An 18062-nucleotide genomic window follows, 5' to 3' on the forward strand; every position below is an offset into this window, starting at 1 on the left:
AATCAGACCTTCTGGCAGAAAACGGCTTAGTGGAGTGGCCAGTTATTATGATGCTTTTAAAGGATACAGCCAACGCTGGACAAAAGATTGGTACCCTTATTGACTTAGCTTCAGACACCAACTACATCACACATGAGGCAGCTGACAGACTTAACCACAGAAGTGAAGACATCACACTTGTGGTTCACGGTGTTGGAGAGATGAAAGTCCTTGTTTAATGAGGCTTGTTGACTTGAAGGATGAATAGGGGCTATACAAGTGAGTTCTTCATACTTTACAGCAGCAGTCCTCATAGACCTTGCAAAGTGTGTTCTGGACATATAAGCTGAAACTGCAACCTCTTCAAACAGCTCAGGATGGGTACCAGCAACAGTCTTTCCTAGTGGTCCATCCCAGAGCACAAGGTTTCCTACAGTGCGGACTTTCTGGGGAGCCAGCTGACCTTCCTTGTGACTTATCAGGAGATGAATCTCTCTTGGTCTCACCAGCTCACTGAGAAGAACATCTAGAAAGAACTTGTGCAGTTGTTTGGCTGTCACATGTCTATGAACATCTGCAATTTTGTCCAGACCATAGCAGATCAACTAGTGGGACTTGAGGGTACCTCCTGGAGTCTTGACTCAGATCTTCAGCAGGTAATGCTTTGTTTTAACAACCTTTTGGTAAGGGCCTGCACTTGCTCTTCCTCTTGGACTCTCTTAGCCTGGTGTCTGCGGTAGTGGTGCTCGAGGTGTTGAGTCCACATTTGTGAGGTCATCTTCTGAAGACCCACAACTTCAGTGGGAGCTTTTACCCCTTCTGGTAGGCCCTTGACACACTGCATTCTCCATAGAGCTTGGATGGCCTTGCTGGAGTCATGTCTGGCACCCGTGTGTCGTTCCCAGAGCTCAGCTGCCCTCTTATTCCAGAACTCCTTCATCCGGCTTTATTTTATCTCCCACACTATCGATATTTCTTTCTGTGGGGTAGACTTTCCTCATTTCCTCCCACAAACGGTTCCGGAACTGGTGCAAAGGAGTGGAGTCTGCCATGTCTGATCCCACACCTGCCATCCTTAGTAGATTTTTGGTTGTGATTTTTCCTTCAATCCTTCCAAATGGGGCTCGCATATCTCCAGCACATAGAGCTTCTCCCATGGTCAGACTTTCCAGCGTTGATATCCACTCAATGGCTCCTCCTGCTAGTGGGGGTAGCTTTCCCACCAGGCCCTCCATATCACGGTGTGCGAATGGGACATAAGCTGTCTGTCCTGGTCCTGGGCCCATCAGTCTGAGGGGGTACATGCTACATCTCCTTGTAGGGGCTTTCTGAAAGCCATTGGGTGTGATCTTTCAGGTTTTGATGCACCACTGGGGAGCTTAGGCTTCTTCTTTCTCCCATGTTGACTGTTAGCTTGAGGCGTTAAGGTGCCTCCACTTTGAACCAGGTGTCCTTCAAACACTCCAGTGACTTGGCCTGTGACTTGAGCTAGTTGAGGAGGCGACCAGCTGTTGGGACCTGCCCAGGTGTCTTCATCCATCCACAACTCATTTCTTCCAGGCCCTAGGTATTTTTCATCCAAGGCATCAAAGTCATCCACCTCTTCTTCGTCACTGCTACAAACGGTTCTGGAACTGGTGCAAAGGAGTGGACTCTGGTTGGGTTAGGGGTAAAGGGGTAAAAGCTCCCACTGAAGTTGTGGGTTTCCTCTTCATGGTCACTGCTACAAGGGCTCCTTACATCAGGTGCTCCAAACTACCCTGGTTCTGCTCCCGCTGGAGTAGGATCTCCTAGGGGGCACCCAGGAAGGGAACATAGGCCCAGGCTTCGAGGTGTTGGCTGCAGGAGTGCAGGCTGCTGTTCCCTTCATCCATGGAACTTCTTCTCATTGAGAGTTCCTCCACTCTCCTGGAGAGTTCCTGTAATTGCTTCACACAACATCCTGCTGCTTGATCTGCCACCTTGGCTGCTCTGATGGCTACTGAGGCTGCAGCATCTCGGATAGGGTTTTCCACTTCTATCCTTCCACTCTTTATCTCCATCATGGGGGCCTGGAGCCCCACTCCCTCAGAGCTGTAAAGGTGGGTATCTCTGTCAAGGAGGCCTCCTTTCTCAGGAGTTCCTTCTTTTGTCACTGGTGGCGGTGGATTATGTAGGCTGAGGTCCCTGCGTCAGTGCCTGCCTCTTCTTCCTCTGTGCCTTTAAGACATTAGTCATTACTTCATACATGGCTGCTGTAGTTTCATCTGTGTTTTTGATTTTCCACATCTTGGTGTTGGTTGACCCCCATCCATGCTTGGCAGCTGCTTCCCAATTGGCGATAGCTTCTCTGTAATCAGCGGCTGCAGCTGTGGCTATGCATAAAATGTAAAATTAAGATCAAAATTAAAATTAAAATAAAAATGAGAAATCTTAAATCTAAATAAATAAATAACTCTAAATTAGAATAACTGCTGAAACAATTGAATTTCCCTAGGGGATTAATTAACCACTATCAGCCTTTTCAGTCTCCTTTGCTCTTATGTCACTGACCTCCTTCACTCCTGTGACTCCTCCTACCTGAACTACTCTATCCGACTTCCTTATTCACCCACACTCTGCCTTGCCATCTGTACAGTCACTTTCTCCTTCTCTCCTAACACAAGAAGACACTGAGTACACTTCTCTATTTTCTAACAATAGATTCTGCCAACGTGCATGTCAACACCAACCTTGCAAGATCACAAATCACTTGAATATGCACAGTCCGTTCACGCACACATACTTCATCAGAGTCGTCACTGTGTTTTTCGTGTTTTAACGCTACTCTTTTGCGTCAGATAAAGTTCCTTTTCCCAGGTTAAAAACCAATGCTTACTGGCATTCGCCCATGCAATTTTAAACTTTATTTAATTTGCAATCACAACCAAACTTGTGCTCACACGGCCGCCAAGTTCGGCTGTTTCATGTATGCTTTGCAACTTTTATACTATAACTTAATGTACTTAAAGCAAACCTCTGTTAACTGGCATGGAAATTCACAGTGCTCATTTAAACACTCAAGCCTTGTGTTTGTTTTCAATCAAGTTACTGGCAAACTTTAAATTCTCAAGGAATACAAGACCAGGTTGGTATAGAGTTACAATAACGCTCCAATACAGCAATCTAATGATCCTGTCTCAACTCAGTTTTCCATGTTCGATAACCTATTGTTATCAGGCAGTTTATCTTACTCATTACTACTTTTCTTTATTCTTTCTTTACTTGAAAATCCCCACATACAATTCTTCAATGCAATACTTTCATATACATAGCATTAATCCCTATCCCAATTTGATCCTTCGCTCCTTACCTCCAGAACACTCACTTATAATTTAGCAATTGCCAATACACAAAATTTGGTTATTCGGAACAACAGGTTCTGCTTACCTTTTACTTTGGGGCCGCCCCGTGAGTGTCAGCAGGTCCGGAGTTCAGATTCAGTCCTTGCTGGAAATCCTCAGCCTCAGACTGTGTCCAGTCGTCCCTTGAAGATCACGTCGGGGTCACCAATTTTGTTGTCGGCTAAAAGTGACACCTCGCTGACAGAGGAACTAAATCTCTCTGAGGTGGAACCATTGGGAGCAACCACTCTACATCCAGCAGCCAGAGTTACACAGTTCAAGAACACCCAGTGAGGGCAGTGAACCCAAGGAAAGCTGCGGGAGCTCATTGTTATGCTCATCATAATAAAATGCTTTGAGAAACTATATCTAACCATATTACCTCTCATATTCCACCTAGCTTGACTCTCACCAGTTTGCTTAGAGGGCAAGTATGTTCACAGAGGATGCCATCGCATTTAACACCATCCTCCCCAGCAAACTGGTGCCCAAACTGTCAAACGTAGGAATATCTTAGGCAATGTGCCTCTGGATTAAGGACTTGACCTGACAGACTGCCCTCAGAGGTTGAGAGTTAGCCCTCATACCTCCACAGCTCTCACACTCAGCACCGACTGCCCACTGGGCTGTGTGTTGAGCCCCTTACTCTTCTCCCTGTACACATACGACTGCACCCTCACCAACTATAAATTTACAGATGATATGATAATGGTGGGGCTCATCTCTATGGGAATGGGACTGCTTACCAGTATGAGGTGGAGCAGCCATGGGTGTGGTGCAAGGAAAATAACTTGGCCCGCCGCCATCATCAAAAAGGCACAGCAAACACTGTATTTTCTGAAATTACTCAAGAACAATAATCTTGCACAAGAACCGCTTGTGTCTTTCTACTGCTGCACCATACAGAGCATTTTAATGTACTGTATCTGTGGCTCTCCAGCTACACATCTGCAGAGAGGAAGTCACTGTCATCAACATAGCACAGAAGGTTGTCGGCTGTGCCCCTCCCCTTTGTGGAACACCTTTACAGTTCCTGTTGCCTCAGGAAGGCCCAGAACTTTCTCAGAGATCCACCCACCCTGGCTTTTTTGTTTTTGAATGTTTGCTCTCAGGCAGACATTTCAGATCACTGAAAATTCAGACTAACAAACCTAAGAACAGCATCTATGCAAAAGCAATAAGAGCACTAAACACTGGAAATATTTGACTTACTCATGTGTAATAGTTACTTCATTTTGAAAACATGCAAGAGCATGCAGAATGTGTGCTGTCGTGTGTGGTAGAAATTTCTTTAAGTTTGAGAGTTGCTAATTCTCAGAAAACAACCACAAGTGTGATGAATCATCTCAGGTTTAATCACGGGCCCGGAGAGGACGTCCTTGCAGAAGTCCTCTCCCGTTTGGGTTAAAAGACCAGTTTATATACATTTTGACAAGAAAGGGGTGGACTAATCTTGAACAGACTCCACATGTTTGTTCAGGTACTATCTTCAGTCTTCTTACCATCAAAGAAACAAATTGTTGGCAGTTATTTACAACCTTCTACCCTAAAACACTAAAACAATAAAACAGACAGAACCACATACCATGAAAGGGTCAAGCAAACATTCAACCCCCACATTGGTTTAAGTCAGTGACCATTTGCTCTGTCGTAAAATCCCACATTCCCCCCTTTTGACACAAAGTGTCAACACATTCAAGACAAGACATTAACAAAATGTTACATCATTAGTCAGGGTTTTTCTATATCTAGATCACTGTCAGTGTATGGGTTTCCCGGGGCCCAATCATTTAACTGTATTTCAGTTAAATGATTCAGTCATTTCCGCATGCAAGTGAGTGCACATGTACAAAAACACAGGAGCATACTAAACATAATAACTACAGGGATTAAAATTTGCACAATTCCAGCACCCCAAGGACCAAACTTATCTGATAACCAATTTCTAAAACTGAAACCCGAAGATTCGGATGGCCCAAAAGCATCCCGAATCCGTTGTAATGTTGCTATAACATTTGTCATATTATCAGAATTGTCAGGAATGAGAGTGACGCAAGCATCTCCTGTCAAATTTAAAGTTAAACACAGGCCTCCAGTTTTGGCTAAAAGATAGTCTAAAGCCATTTCATGTTTTAATAATGTTAGTCTATGAGATTTGTCATTTGCTTGAAGTAAATAAAACCCTTTTATAGTCTCATTGGCAAATGCAGACATTGAATAGGTAATATTGTCAATGTGATCGGCTAAGAATGTTACACCGTACCAAGGTAACAACCCAATTCCCCATTTTTCACCTAAAGAAATACGCCAATGGAAAGCTTCAAGGGTTGAGAATTTTGCTATCTCTCGCTTCTCAATGTGGTTTACACTATGCATTAAATTAACAGGAACTAAGGCTAAGTTAACAATTGTAAGATTAACAAAATAGCAACACCCTGACCATCCTGACGGTAGGAAAAGAAATGCTCTGTTCCCACAAAGCCAATAAAAATTTCCAATAGGTGGTATACCCATATATGCAGGAGCATGAAGGTAATCATTTACTAATATTGTCTGTCCATCTTTGAAAGTGATATTAACTGAACCAGAAGCTGGCTGGTGCTCAGTCCCATGTGCAGTCATGATTGTTCGACTTGTAAGACCTGCAACAGGGTTTGTACATTGGGATATTCCCATAAACTGTCCTGTGCCATTTGAACACAAACACACCGAATGTGAAATATTTGTGGGTTGCAAAGGTACTTCCACAGGGTCAGCTATAGTAGAATTCAATGGAAATGGTGCAGGCAACATGTGATCACAAAACCAATCTACACATGATAAATAAATAAATTTCTGTTCCTGTGTATGTCCATATGCATCTGCGGTTGCACCATACCACATTCGATGGGAATATTTACAGTATTGCCTGCTGTGTTCGCTTACAGATGTATATTTTGTAAAAGACTGTACTAAACTAATAACAGGGTCCAAACAAGGGCAATGCTGTGTTTCTAATTTAAAAAGAGAATGCCAACTTTCAGGAGGACCCTGAATAGCTAGAATGTTAGAATACGGTCCGTAGAGGTTGTTTTTATGCCACTGAATGTAGGAATACCAACTATTAACATGAACAGCAGGTTGAGATAGCACTTCCTCTGCGTCAAACCCCCAAGGTTTCCACTCGGACTGTTCGAACAACTGTCTTTTGCGTCTTATTAAGAGTTCTTTGTTTGCCTGTAAGATGTCATCTTCTGGGAGTCTGGATGACATGTCTTTGGTTCTTCCTTTCGTGGTTTCGTCTGTTCTGAATGCAGTCTGAATTATGGCTGCAGTGGTGATCACTCCAGTGATGACAACTGCTAACAGCACCCACAGTCCGCGCATCTTCTCAGCTCCTCGTCGTCGTCTCATCGGTGGCACCCTGTGGGAAGGGTTTACAGTGGGATGCATGAATCCACGTATCCTTCTCTGCAATCCGGACAGCCGTTGGGGTTGTCAGTAGCACCTGGTATGGTCCTGTCCAACGGGGCTGGTTCCAATGCTTCCTCCTAAGGTCTTTAACCACTATCCAGTCTCCTGGCTGGATAGCATGGAGTTGTCCTACCACAGGCTCAGGAAGGGCAGCTTTTACCTTAGGGAAAATGAGCTTGAGAGTCTGGTTAAGTGCACAACAGTATTGTAACATCTCATCATCCATTCCTGTTAAAGTTAACTTATTCTGGGGGAAAGGCGTATTTGTCATTCGCATGGGTCGTCCAGTGAGTATCTCATAAGGAGAGAGCCCAGTTGTTTTATGTGGGCGGCCTCTCATAAACATTAGCGCTAAAGGTAAGACTTTTACCCATGACAATTGTGTTTCAGCCATTAATTTTGTAAGTTTGGTTTTCAGTGTCTGATTAGCTCTCTCAACTGCACCACCACTAGATGGATGGTATGCACAGTGTGTCTTCAAATTAATCTGAAGACTTACTGACAGACTCTGTATCACATTATTTACAAAATGTGACCCATTATCACTACTTAGTTTGGAAGGGAGTCCCCATCGTGGAATGATTTCTTTCAGTAATGCCTTTGCCACTGAAACAGCAGTAGCATTTCTGCATGGAAAACACTCAATCCATTTTGAAAACATATCCAATATTACTAAGCAATATTTGTAGCCATTGCATGGAGTGAGTTCAATAAAATCCATCATTAAGTGTTCAAATGGGCCTTCTGGTTTTGGATGCGCAGACATAGTTACTTCTAAACTTTTACCTATATTGTTAGTAGCACAAATCACACATTTTTTACAAAAATTTTCAGCAAACACTGAAAATCCTGGTGCATACCAAAATCTATTTACAATATCCACCATCCCCCCTTTTGACGCATGGTCAGGCCCATGAGTCAATTTTGCCAAGAAGGGAAATATGGATCTAGGGAGCACCGGGAGCCCAGTAGGGCTAACCCAGATACCCGAGGGAAGTTGTGTGCACCCTTTTCTTTTCCAGGCAGTTTGCTCACCCACATCAGCTCCTGTCTGTAATAAGGAGACATCATCAAGGGAAAAAACATTTTCCTGAATAGACAGGGGCATCTGTAGAATTGGGGAGACAGGTGAATTTGCTGCTGCCTTAGCTGCTCCATCCGCAGTTGCATTCCCCTGCGAGATGTGATCAGTAGCACCAGTGTGGGCCTGGCATTTACACACTGCTACTGAAGTAGGGAGCAATAAGGCATTCAGAAGATTAATAATGAGAATTCTGTGAGCAATAGGTTTACCCGTTGAGGTGAGGAAACCTCTGTTCTTCCACAAAGCATGGAAGTTGTGACAAACATTAAATGCATATTGAGAGTCAGTGTAGACTGTGATGCGTTTTCCGGTACCCAAAATGAAAGCTCTGGTTAGGGCAAACAACTCTGCAGCCTGAGCTGATAAGTGAGAGGGCAATCTAGCACTTTCAATTATATCATATTCAGTACAGACTGCATAAGCCACACATGGTGCCCCATTTGATGGGTTCCTCATTGAAGACCCATCAACAAAGAATACAGCTTCAGCATTAACCAAAGGTGTGTCAAATAAATCATCACGTGGATTAGCTGTAGCTTCTACAAGCTCTAAGCATGAATGAGGCTCTCCGTCTTCAGCTGTAGGGAGCAAGGTTGAAGGGTTAAGAACAGTGCAGCGTTTGAGAGTAACATGTGACATTGTTAATAAAATATTCTGCCAGTGCATCTGTCTAGCTGGTGTAAGATGAGCTGTTTTTGCTTGCAGAATGAGAGAGTGGACTGCATGGGGGACATGTACTGTAAGAGGACTCATGGCAACAATATCAGTTGTAGCTAAGACAGCTTCAGTAGTAGCTGCTACTGCTCTCAAACATGGTACCATACCTCTCTCTGTTATAGAAAGATATTTTGAATAATAACCTATGGGTCGTTGTTTGTCACCATGTTGCTGGGTGAGGACAGCAGACATGAAGCCATTTCGTTCAGATACAAATAAATTAAATGGTTTAGTGTGGTCTGGAAGTCCTAGACAGGGTGTGCTTGACAAAGCCTGTTTTAGTTCTGTGAAAGCAGTCTCTGCAGTCAAAGTCCAAGTCAAATCGTCAGTCATGGCCAAATGTTTTCCCCCATGTGTGATGTCATTAAGGGGTTGGGAGATCTCCGCATAGTTATGAATCCATGGACGGCAATAGCCTGCTAATCCTAAAAATGACATCATTTGTTTTTTATTTCGCGGTTTTGGTACATCCAGAATTGCTTGGATGCGTTCAGGACCCAATTTGCGACCCTCCGGAGTTAAAATATGGCCAAGATAGCGCACAGATTGTGAGACAAGTTGTAATTTGTCTTTTGAAACCTTGTGGCCGTTTTCTGCCAGAAAACTTAGTAGAGACACTGTGTCTGTTTGGCATGCTAGCTTTGTTGGGGAACATATTAACAAATCATCAACATACTGAACTAGTGTGCTACCACATGGACTCTCCCAATGTGAGAGGTTTTCAGCCACTGCCACTGTGAACAGAGTAGGACTTGAAGAAAACCCTTGGGGCATGCGAGTCCATGTGTAACGTTTACCATTGAAAGTGAATGCAAACCAGAACTGTGAGTCAGGATGAACAGGAATGCTAAAATATGCATTTGCTAAATCAATAACAGAATACCAACGAGTATCCCCCGGAATTTGAGACACTAGTGTTATTACGTTTGGAACTGTAGGAGCCACTTGGTGAACAGCTGCATTCACGGCTCTGAGGTCCTGAACCGGCCTCCAACTACCATTTGGTTTCTTTACAGGCAAGATTGGGGTGTTGCAGGGTGACTGAGGACATTCCACAATAGCACCTTTATCTATCAGTGACTGAATGACAGGAGCAATGCCTTCAACAGCTTCAGGACTCAGTGTATACTGTTTTTTACAAGGCCTAAAATTAGACTTTGGCTGTACAACAACAGGAGTTGCACCTTTTATTTCCCCAAAATCAAACTTACTTGTAGCCCACAATTTGCTAGGTACTGTTGAAAGTAATGCTTCCTCATCAGCCGTCAGAGGCACAAGGAGTAACGGTTCTTTATGCTGTGAATACAACCTATGAATAGATCGTATAACTGGTACTAGGATATGTAAGGAGCAGGATGTAATGTTCAATGATTTGCAATGTAATCTACCATCACACTCTGGCTGCCAGTCTGTAGCCTCTAGTGCTGTTTTAACCCACGAACCTATATCTTCCCAGGACTGATATGGTTGCTTTGTCAATGCAATGTGTGGGACAAAACCCCTTTCTGTAAACACAGCTAATTGTGACTTAGAGAGGCTTACTACAGCTGCTGCACAGTTGTGTCCAATTAATACTGAGGTTATTTCCAGTGTGTCTTTGTCAGTTGTAGTCCAAGCTTCTTCATATGTGATATCTCTGTTTTCTGCCGAAACATGAGAAATACATTGTAGGATTGCAGGTGCCTGTGTTATCTGTGGCACCATTGAATATAATTCATCTATGTCAGGGAACTGTATGAGATCCCATGAGTAATAACAGGCAGGTTGTGACAAAGAGAAGGGATAGAGACCGGCTGTTGCACAAGTTATGTCAATGCCTGTGGGCTCACATTTAACATCAACCCTTAGTGCACACATGAGGTCTCTGCCCATTAAATTTACAGGACATACATCTGACAAAAGGAACACATGGTCACCTCTGTAATCACCAAAACATACTGTAAGTGGCTCTGATAGTGGTTCAAGACCAGGGATGCCTGATGCTCCTATTGTCTTAAGGTATTGTGTTGTTTTCTGTGCATTTGGGAGCAATTTAGATTGAATGACAGAAATCTCTGCTCCTGAATCTACTAAGAATGTTACATTCACTCCTTGTATCTTAAGAGTTAATCTAGGTGGTGTTTTTGAGTCTGATGTTAGTTGTATGTATTGATGGTATGTAACAACTGGTCTATTAGTGTGTGGTTGTAGAACTGTATGTGTGTCTCCGTGTAGTGCGATGTCCTGACCTGCCTCCCCTGCCTCCTATGCTTGAGGAGCCTGGAACCCTGGTGAATGCACAGCAAGTCCCTGGGGTGGAGCATGTGGCCAGGGTTTCTCTTGCACTTGTGTGTCCTGTGAAGTCCTCCTCCTGTCTGTAGGACAGTTACGGGATATGTGTCCATATCCATCACAAGTGTAACACCGTACTTCTGTGTTAGGCTGTCCTCTCTGACGCTGATCCTGCAGAAATTTTCGGCCTTTTGGAGTGTAGTGTCGTGGCCTCAGGCCCCTTCTGAGGGTTTGCGTTCCCTGTTGGTAATACATCAACTGAGCAGTTTGGAGAGTCTTTACCTGGTTCATGTGAGCCTCCACTCGGTTCCTTTCTGCGTGTAAGACATGTGTCCATACATTTGGCAAAGTCTCTGTTTCCCAGCCTACACATGATGTCATCACGCAGCTCCTTAAGCCAGGATAAAGACCATTTACTAATGCAGTTTTCAACAGGTGGGTGTATGCCGCATTACCTGGGTCGATTCCTGAATGCGCAGCGAATACCGTTTCCATGCGGGTGCGATAATCAGCTGCTGACTCCCCCTCTTTTTGTCTGGTATTGTGAATCTCAGGCCAGCAGACTCTCAAAGGAAACGCAGTTCGTACAGCATCATACAGGGTGTCCATCATGGTGGTGAACTGTTGGGACCCCACTGTTGCCGTGGTTGACCATGTTGTGGGTCTGATGTTTGCCCACCGGAGTTTGAAAAACCTGCGACACACAGCTTCTACTTCCTGTAACGTAGGGTTATACATAGTGAGTAATTGCTGCATTGCTGTTACCCATTTCTCACCGCCAGTTTTTTGGGGGTCCAGTAGTTCATCCGCAACCTCCTTCAGTTCATCTGGCTGTCATGGTCTGTAGACGAGCACTTCTGGATTCCAGTTGGCCTGTGCCTGTGCGTCTTGTGGCATAGGCTGAGGGTTAGGGAACGTCATCATGGGCATCTGGTGTATTTCCCCTTTGTTGGTCTGGCTCCTCAGCCAGTAGTCAAACGTAGCTGCTAGGGGAGACTTTGTTCTGCTCAAAGGATCAGGTGAAATTTGAGTTTTTTTCTCAGTCTGGGTTTTCGCTGGTTGAGGGGTTATGTAAAGAGAAGACAGGTCAGGATAGAGTTGCTCAGATTCACTTTCTTGTTCTTCGTCTGAGCTTCCCTGTGACTGGGCACTCGCTGCTGCAGCCACCTGGGCTCTGATAGGCTGTGCTGCTGCTGGACCCCCCACGGGCATAGCGACAGCATATGGAGGAGGCAGGTTACCCTTTCTTACTCTACGTTTCTGTTTTCCCTTTTTAACTTCCTCACCATCAGACTTTGCTAAGTTTACCATCAACCCTGCAGTGGATTTCTTGTCTTTCACCTCTGCCTCCCTTTCCCATTTCTGGAAAGAGTGCCAATTTATTTTCTTCCCTTTTCTTTTCTTTGTCACTTCCGCTTCTCTTTCTTCCAACAATATTCTACACCGCTTCAAACAGTCTGTGCTAAGTGTGCCTTGCAACCCCTTCAGTAATGGCGTGCCATAGTGGAATCTCCTCAACTGCACATTTACCCCATTTCTCTGTCATTACTTTAGCAGGGCCTGTCAGAGGGTCAGGTAGGATTTCTAATTTCCCCGGATTATTCCCCATGTTCCTAGACTCACTGGGACTGGTGCCTACACTTTCATTGGGCTTATAACACACACACAATAAATTCTCATTCACTCTGATCTTCCCATCTCATCGTATGGTCGGATCTTATCAGACAAACACTAACTTTGGGTAACTGTCTTCAGCCAGGTAGTTTGTATGACACTTTCGTTCCGAGCAACGTACCCTTACTGTACACACATTGTGCATACAAGACACTGAAGGAGTCACCACAAAGCTTATAAAATTATCACCACATTCACACGCCCAATTTATTTTATGGGATGATTTCTAAGAATAATAGACAATAATACCCTCACTCCTCAGAAACAATAATAGCTTACTCCTCATTACTTACTTCTCAGTAACAACATTAACAATAACAGCTTACTTTTCATAAACAACAATATCGTTTTCCATTAACAATCATAGCTTACTTCGTCAGTACTGTCTTAATTTTTTCATGTTTGCCACGTACGGGTCGTTTTCCTTAATAAACCATATGGCTTCCCGAAGGAAGACTTACGTTTGTAATCCTCAGCCAGTGGGGTTTTCACGTTGTTTCTTGTTTTTTTATTCTTTTTTGTTTTTTGTTTTTTAGGACTATTTTTTCATCATCTGGCGTCTGTCCCGCAGACACACTGGTCTCATTACCAGGAGGGATTACAACGATCACGTGATTACCAAACACACACCTAGGGTTTTTCTTTAACGCAGACCAAAAACATACCAAAAAACATACAGAAGAAATGATTCATAACACTGTACTCACTCAGTAAATGAATGGAGCATCCACTGTCCGCCACTCGTTCTGACCTCAGGCGGGATCCAGTTCCTCCGTTTGTCGGAGCGGAATTTTCCCTGTGTTTTTAACTTTTACCACCGGTGGTTTCCTTCGGTCTAGAACAGGCAACAGTCAGTGGCATGTCCATCCCATCCTCGTCGCCAAATTGTGGTAGAAATTTCTTTAAGTTTGAGAGTTGCTAATTCTCAGAAAACAACCACAAGTGTGATGAATCATCTCAGGTTTAATCACGGGCCCGGAGAGGACGTCCTTGCAGAAGTCCTCTCCCGTTTGGGTTAAAAGACCAGTTTATATACATTTTGACAAGAAAGGGGTGGACTAATCTTGAACAGACTCCACATGTTTGTTCAGGTACTATCTTCAGTCTTCTTACCATCAAAGAAACAAATTGTTGGCAGTTATTTACAACCTTCTACCCTAAAACACTAAAACAATAAAACAGACAGAACCACATACCATGAAAGGGTCAAGCAAACATTCAACCCCCACATTGGTTTAAGTCAGTGACCATTTGCTCTGTCGTAAAATCCCACACGTGTGTGAGTGATGGTGCAATGTTTTATTGCTTAACAACTTTTATATATTTATTACATTGCACCTTAAGACTGCATTGCTGCTGCCGATGCACTGATCCATCTGTCAAGCTCACATTCCTTCCTTTCCTCACTCATGAACAAGATCCCAAGATACTTAAACTCCTTCACCTGAGGCAGGTGAACCCTACCCTGACCTGGAGATGGCAAGCCACCTTTTTCCGGTTGAGAACCAGGACCTCAAACTTGGAGGTCCTGATTCTCATCCCAGCCAATTCACACTTGGTTGCAAACCACCCCAGTGCATGCTGAAGGTCCTGGCTCAATAGAGCTACAAGGACAACATCATCTGCAAAAAGCAGAGATGAAATCCTGTGGTCCCCGAACTAGACTCCCCTGGATGCAGCTAGAAATTCTGTCCATAAAAATAATGAACAGAACTGCTGACAAAGGGCAGCCCTGCCAGAGTGCGGCATGCACTGGGAACAGGTCTGACTTACTGCCAATAATGTGAACCAATCCCCTGCTCCGGTTGTCCAGAGACCGGATAGCCCTTAGGAAAGGGACCTGGACCCCATAATCCTGGAGCACCTCCCACAGGATGTCACAAAGGACGCAGTTGAATGTCTTCTCCAAGTCCACAAAGCACATGTAAACTGGTTGGGCAGACTCTCATGTACCCTCAAGCACCCTGAAGAGGGTATAGAGCTGGTTCAGTGTTCCACGACTGGGATGAAAACCGCATTGTTCCTCCTGGATCCGAGGTACTACCATCGGCTGGAATCTCCTCTCCAGCACCCTGGCATAGACCTTCCCAGGGAGGCTGAGGAGTGTGATCCCTCTATAGTTGGAACACACCCTCCGTCCCCTCTTAAAAAGAAAGGACCACCACTCTGGTCTGCCAGTCCACAGGCACTGTTCCCGATTGCCAAGCAATGTTGCAGAGGCATGTCAGCCATGACAGCCAACAACATCCAGAGATGAAGTGCCATGTGCCATGTACACTGATGGACAAGTTGATTATGAACAAGTTGTGACTGGCACAGAAGTCCAACAACAGAACCCCACTCAAGTTCAGATCGGGGAAGCCGTTCCTCCCAATCATGCCCCTCCAGGTTTCACTGTCGCTGCTCACGAGTGTTAAAGTCCTGCAGCAGAATGATGGAGTCCCCAGTTGGAGCACCTTTCAGCACCCTTCCCAGAGAATCCAAAAAGGCCAGGTACTCTGTACTGCTGCTCAGACTATAGGCTGAAACAACAGTGAGAGACCTGTCAAAGGTGCAGGGAAGTGACCCTCTCATTCAGTGGCTGGCAGCTGAGCTGGGGAGCTATAAGCAAGACCACACCAGGGGCAGCTCCAGAGTAGAAGAGAGTCCAACCCCTCTCAAGGAGTTGGTTTCTAGAGTCCATGCTGTGCATAGAGGTGAGCCCACTATCTTTACTCAGTACTACTCAACCTCCTGCACAAGCTCAGGCTCCTTCCCCCCCTGTGAGGTGACATTCTATGTCCCTAGAGCCAGTTTTAGCGTCCAGGGATCAGGTCATTGAGGCCCCCATCTTCGACTACTGCACGATCCACAATACACCAGGCCCTTATGGGATCCTCTTGTGGATCTGGGCCCACAGAAGGGCAGCCCCACATCACCATTTTGGGTTTTGCCCAGCTGGGTCCCATGAGTGGAGACCCAGCCATTAGGCACTCGCCTTCAAGCCCCAACCTCAGCATAACCATTATTCTTTAGTGTAAAGGTCACAAAATTATCCACTTTTGTTTTTTTTCTCCTCATTCCCTATGTATACAGATTATCTATATCCCCACCCTAGGCCTGTCGGCTCCATATAAATACCAGTTTTGGTTCTGCAGTCAGCTGTGGATCACAGATTGCATCATCTCTGGGTTTTCTGTTTAGATGAACACATTTGAGCAGCACAGGAACATAAACAATGGTGCACTCATTCATAAAAGACCTAGAGTGTTCACAAAAAGGTCACTGCTACTTAGACAGAGGGAAAAGAAGGACAGCAACAAAGCAAACAATTGGTGTGCTTCAGGGGAAAGGTTAAGAGCTTACCAACAATGATGTGATGTATTTCTTTTTTTTTTTTTTTACTTTTTATTTGTTTAAAATAACATTTTAGGTCATGTTGGTATTTGTGGATGTTTATTTGTGTGTATTAAGAAAAATTTGTTTTGAGAGATCATTCCCTCAGTGAAAACAGTATCACAGAATTCTGTTGGTATTGCTCAAAAACAGATAAGTATTAATGTAATCTATTTTGTAGTCTTCTTCTTTTCCTTTCGGCTGATCCCTTCAGGGGTTGCCACAGCAAATCATCCACTTCCATTCAACCCTATCCTCTGTATCCTCCTCACCCACACCAACTATCCTCATGTCCTCCTTCACTACATCCAAGAACCTCCGCTTTGGTCTTCCTCTAGGCCTCCTTCCTGGCAGCTCTAACCTCAGCATTCTTTTACCAATGTATTCACTGTCCCTCCTCTGAACATGTCCAAACCATCTCAATCTGGCTTCCCTGGCTTTTTCTCTCATCTAACATGAGCTGTCCCTCTGATGTACTCATTCCTGATCTTATCAATCCTTGTCACTCCCAAAGAGAACCTCAACATCTTCAGCTCTGCTACCTCCAGCTCTTCCTCCTGTCTTTTTCTCAGTGCCACTGTCTCTAAACCATACAACATTGCTGGTCTCACCACTGTCTTGTACACCTTTACTTTCATTCTTTTTTGTCACACATCACACCTGACACTTTCCTCCACCCATTCCAAGTTGCTTGCACACATCTCTTCACTTTTTTTCTACACTCTCCGTTGCTCCGGACTGTTGAACCTAGGTACTTAAAATTCTCCACCTTCTTCACCTCTGCTCCCAGTAACCTCACCGTTCTACTTGAGTCCGTCTCATTTACACACATGTACTCTGTTTTACTGTGGCTAAGCTTTTTTCCTCTCCTTTCCAGAGCAAACCTTGATCTCTCTATTTTTTCCTTCACCTGCTCCCTGCTCTCACTACAGATGACAATGTCATCTGCAAACATCATGGTCATCTGTCATCCCGCACAAGCTCAGGCTCCTTCCCCCCCAGTGAGGTGACATTCCATGTCCCTAGAGCCAGTTTCAGCATCCAGGGATCGGGTCGTCAAGGTCCCCGTCCTCGACCACTGCCCAATCCACTATGCACCAGCCCCTTTTGGATCCTCCTGCGGGCGGTGGGTCCACAGAAGGGTGGCCCCACGTTGCTCTTTTGGGCTTTGCCCGGCTGGGCCCCATGGGGGGAGACCCAGCCACCAGGCGCTCGCCTACGGGCCCGAACCCCTGGCCTGGCTCCAGGGTGGGGCCCCGGCTTCGCCATGCCGGGCGACATCATGGTCCTCAGTTTTTGCTCCATAAGAGGTCACTGAACCGCTCTTAGTCTGGTCCGTCACCTAGGACCTGTTTGCCTTGGGAGACCCTGCCAGGGGAATATCGCCCCGGACAACATAGCTCCTAGGATCATATGGGCACTCAACCCCTCCACCACGAGAAGGTGGCGGTTCAAGGAGGGGCTTCCTGACACAATCCTCTGCATTTACCCGGACTTGGGACCGGCGCATGAAGACACTGGATTGTGCTCCCCTGTGGTTGCATTTTTCATATTATGTATTTTAACGGCATTTATTTTTAGAATGAGATTCTAATACACAGATCTTTTTTAAACCCTAACTTTAAAATAACCGTTGTATCACTGTCGTGGCTGATTCTTTTATGCCTTGCTTTTTGTGTGGTGCTGTCTATAAAAACACAACTAAAGAGCTAAATGCAAAGAACACATTGTATATTTTCATAATGACCTGCCCAAAATGTCCTATCATCTTTGTTTCATCTTATTTAGCACATGCAAACCCTAAGCTGATAAAGAACATAATTTGTTGCACAGGTTGTATGTTTGACTTTGGTCCAATGAGGAGAGGAAAACATATAGAAAAATAACTTTATGCAAAATGATCTATGCCCCAGGCTTGACTAAATGATCATTTAATGTACTGAACCCAATCAAAATCATTTGTGGTCTCTCCTCTCAGGTTCATAACTTGAAAAGCATTCAACATCCACAAATGAGACTCATATAATTAAAATCAGCAGGACCTGATCTTTCAAACCAAGCTTCCGGCTTTGTTCTGTGTCATTAATTGTAAACTTTTCAGTGTTGTTCTCAAACTACAGTCCTTGCATTTGATATTATATCATTAT

The 18062-nt window shown here is 44.6% G+C and overlaps 1 protein-coding gene across 1 annotated transcript in view; it reads right to left on the reverse strand.

Annotated features, from left to right (window-relative positions):
* Window positions 1-1769: 1769 nt before the first annotated feature.
* The window catches only part of tmem81 (transmembrane protein 81), a 47844-nt gene continuing 31551 nt past the window's right edge, over window positions 1770-18062 (reverse strand). Inside the window, exons 5-6 of the mRNA XM_026331621.1 lie at window positions 2207-2333; window positions 1770-2113 (exon numbers count right to left, since the gene is read on the reverse strand). Of these exons, the coding sequence (XP_026187406.1) occupies window positions 1770-2113; window positions 2207-2333 (471 nt within the window). The remainder of the gene's footprint in view (window positions 2114-2206; window positions 2334-18062) is intronic.

Source organism: Mastacembelus armatus, chromosome 7 (genome assembly GCF_900324485.2).
Source record: "Mastacembelus armatus chromosome 7, fMasArm1.2, whole genome shotgun sequence".
Lineage (NCBI taxonomy): Eukaryota > Metazoa > Chordata > Actinopteri > Synbranchiformes > Mastacembelidae > Mastacembelus > Mastacembelus armatus.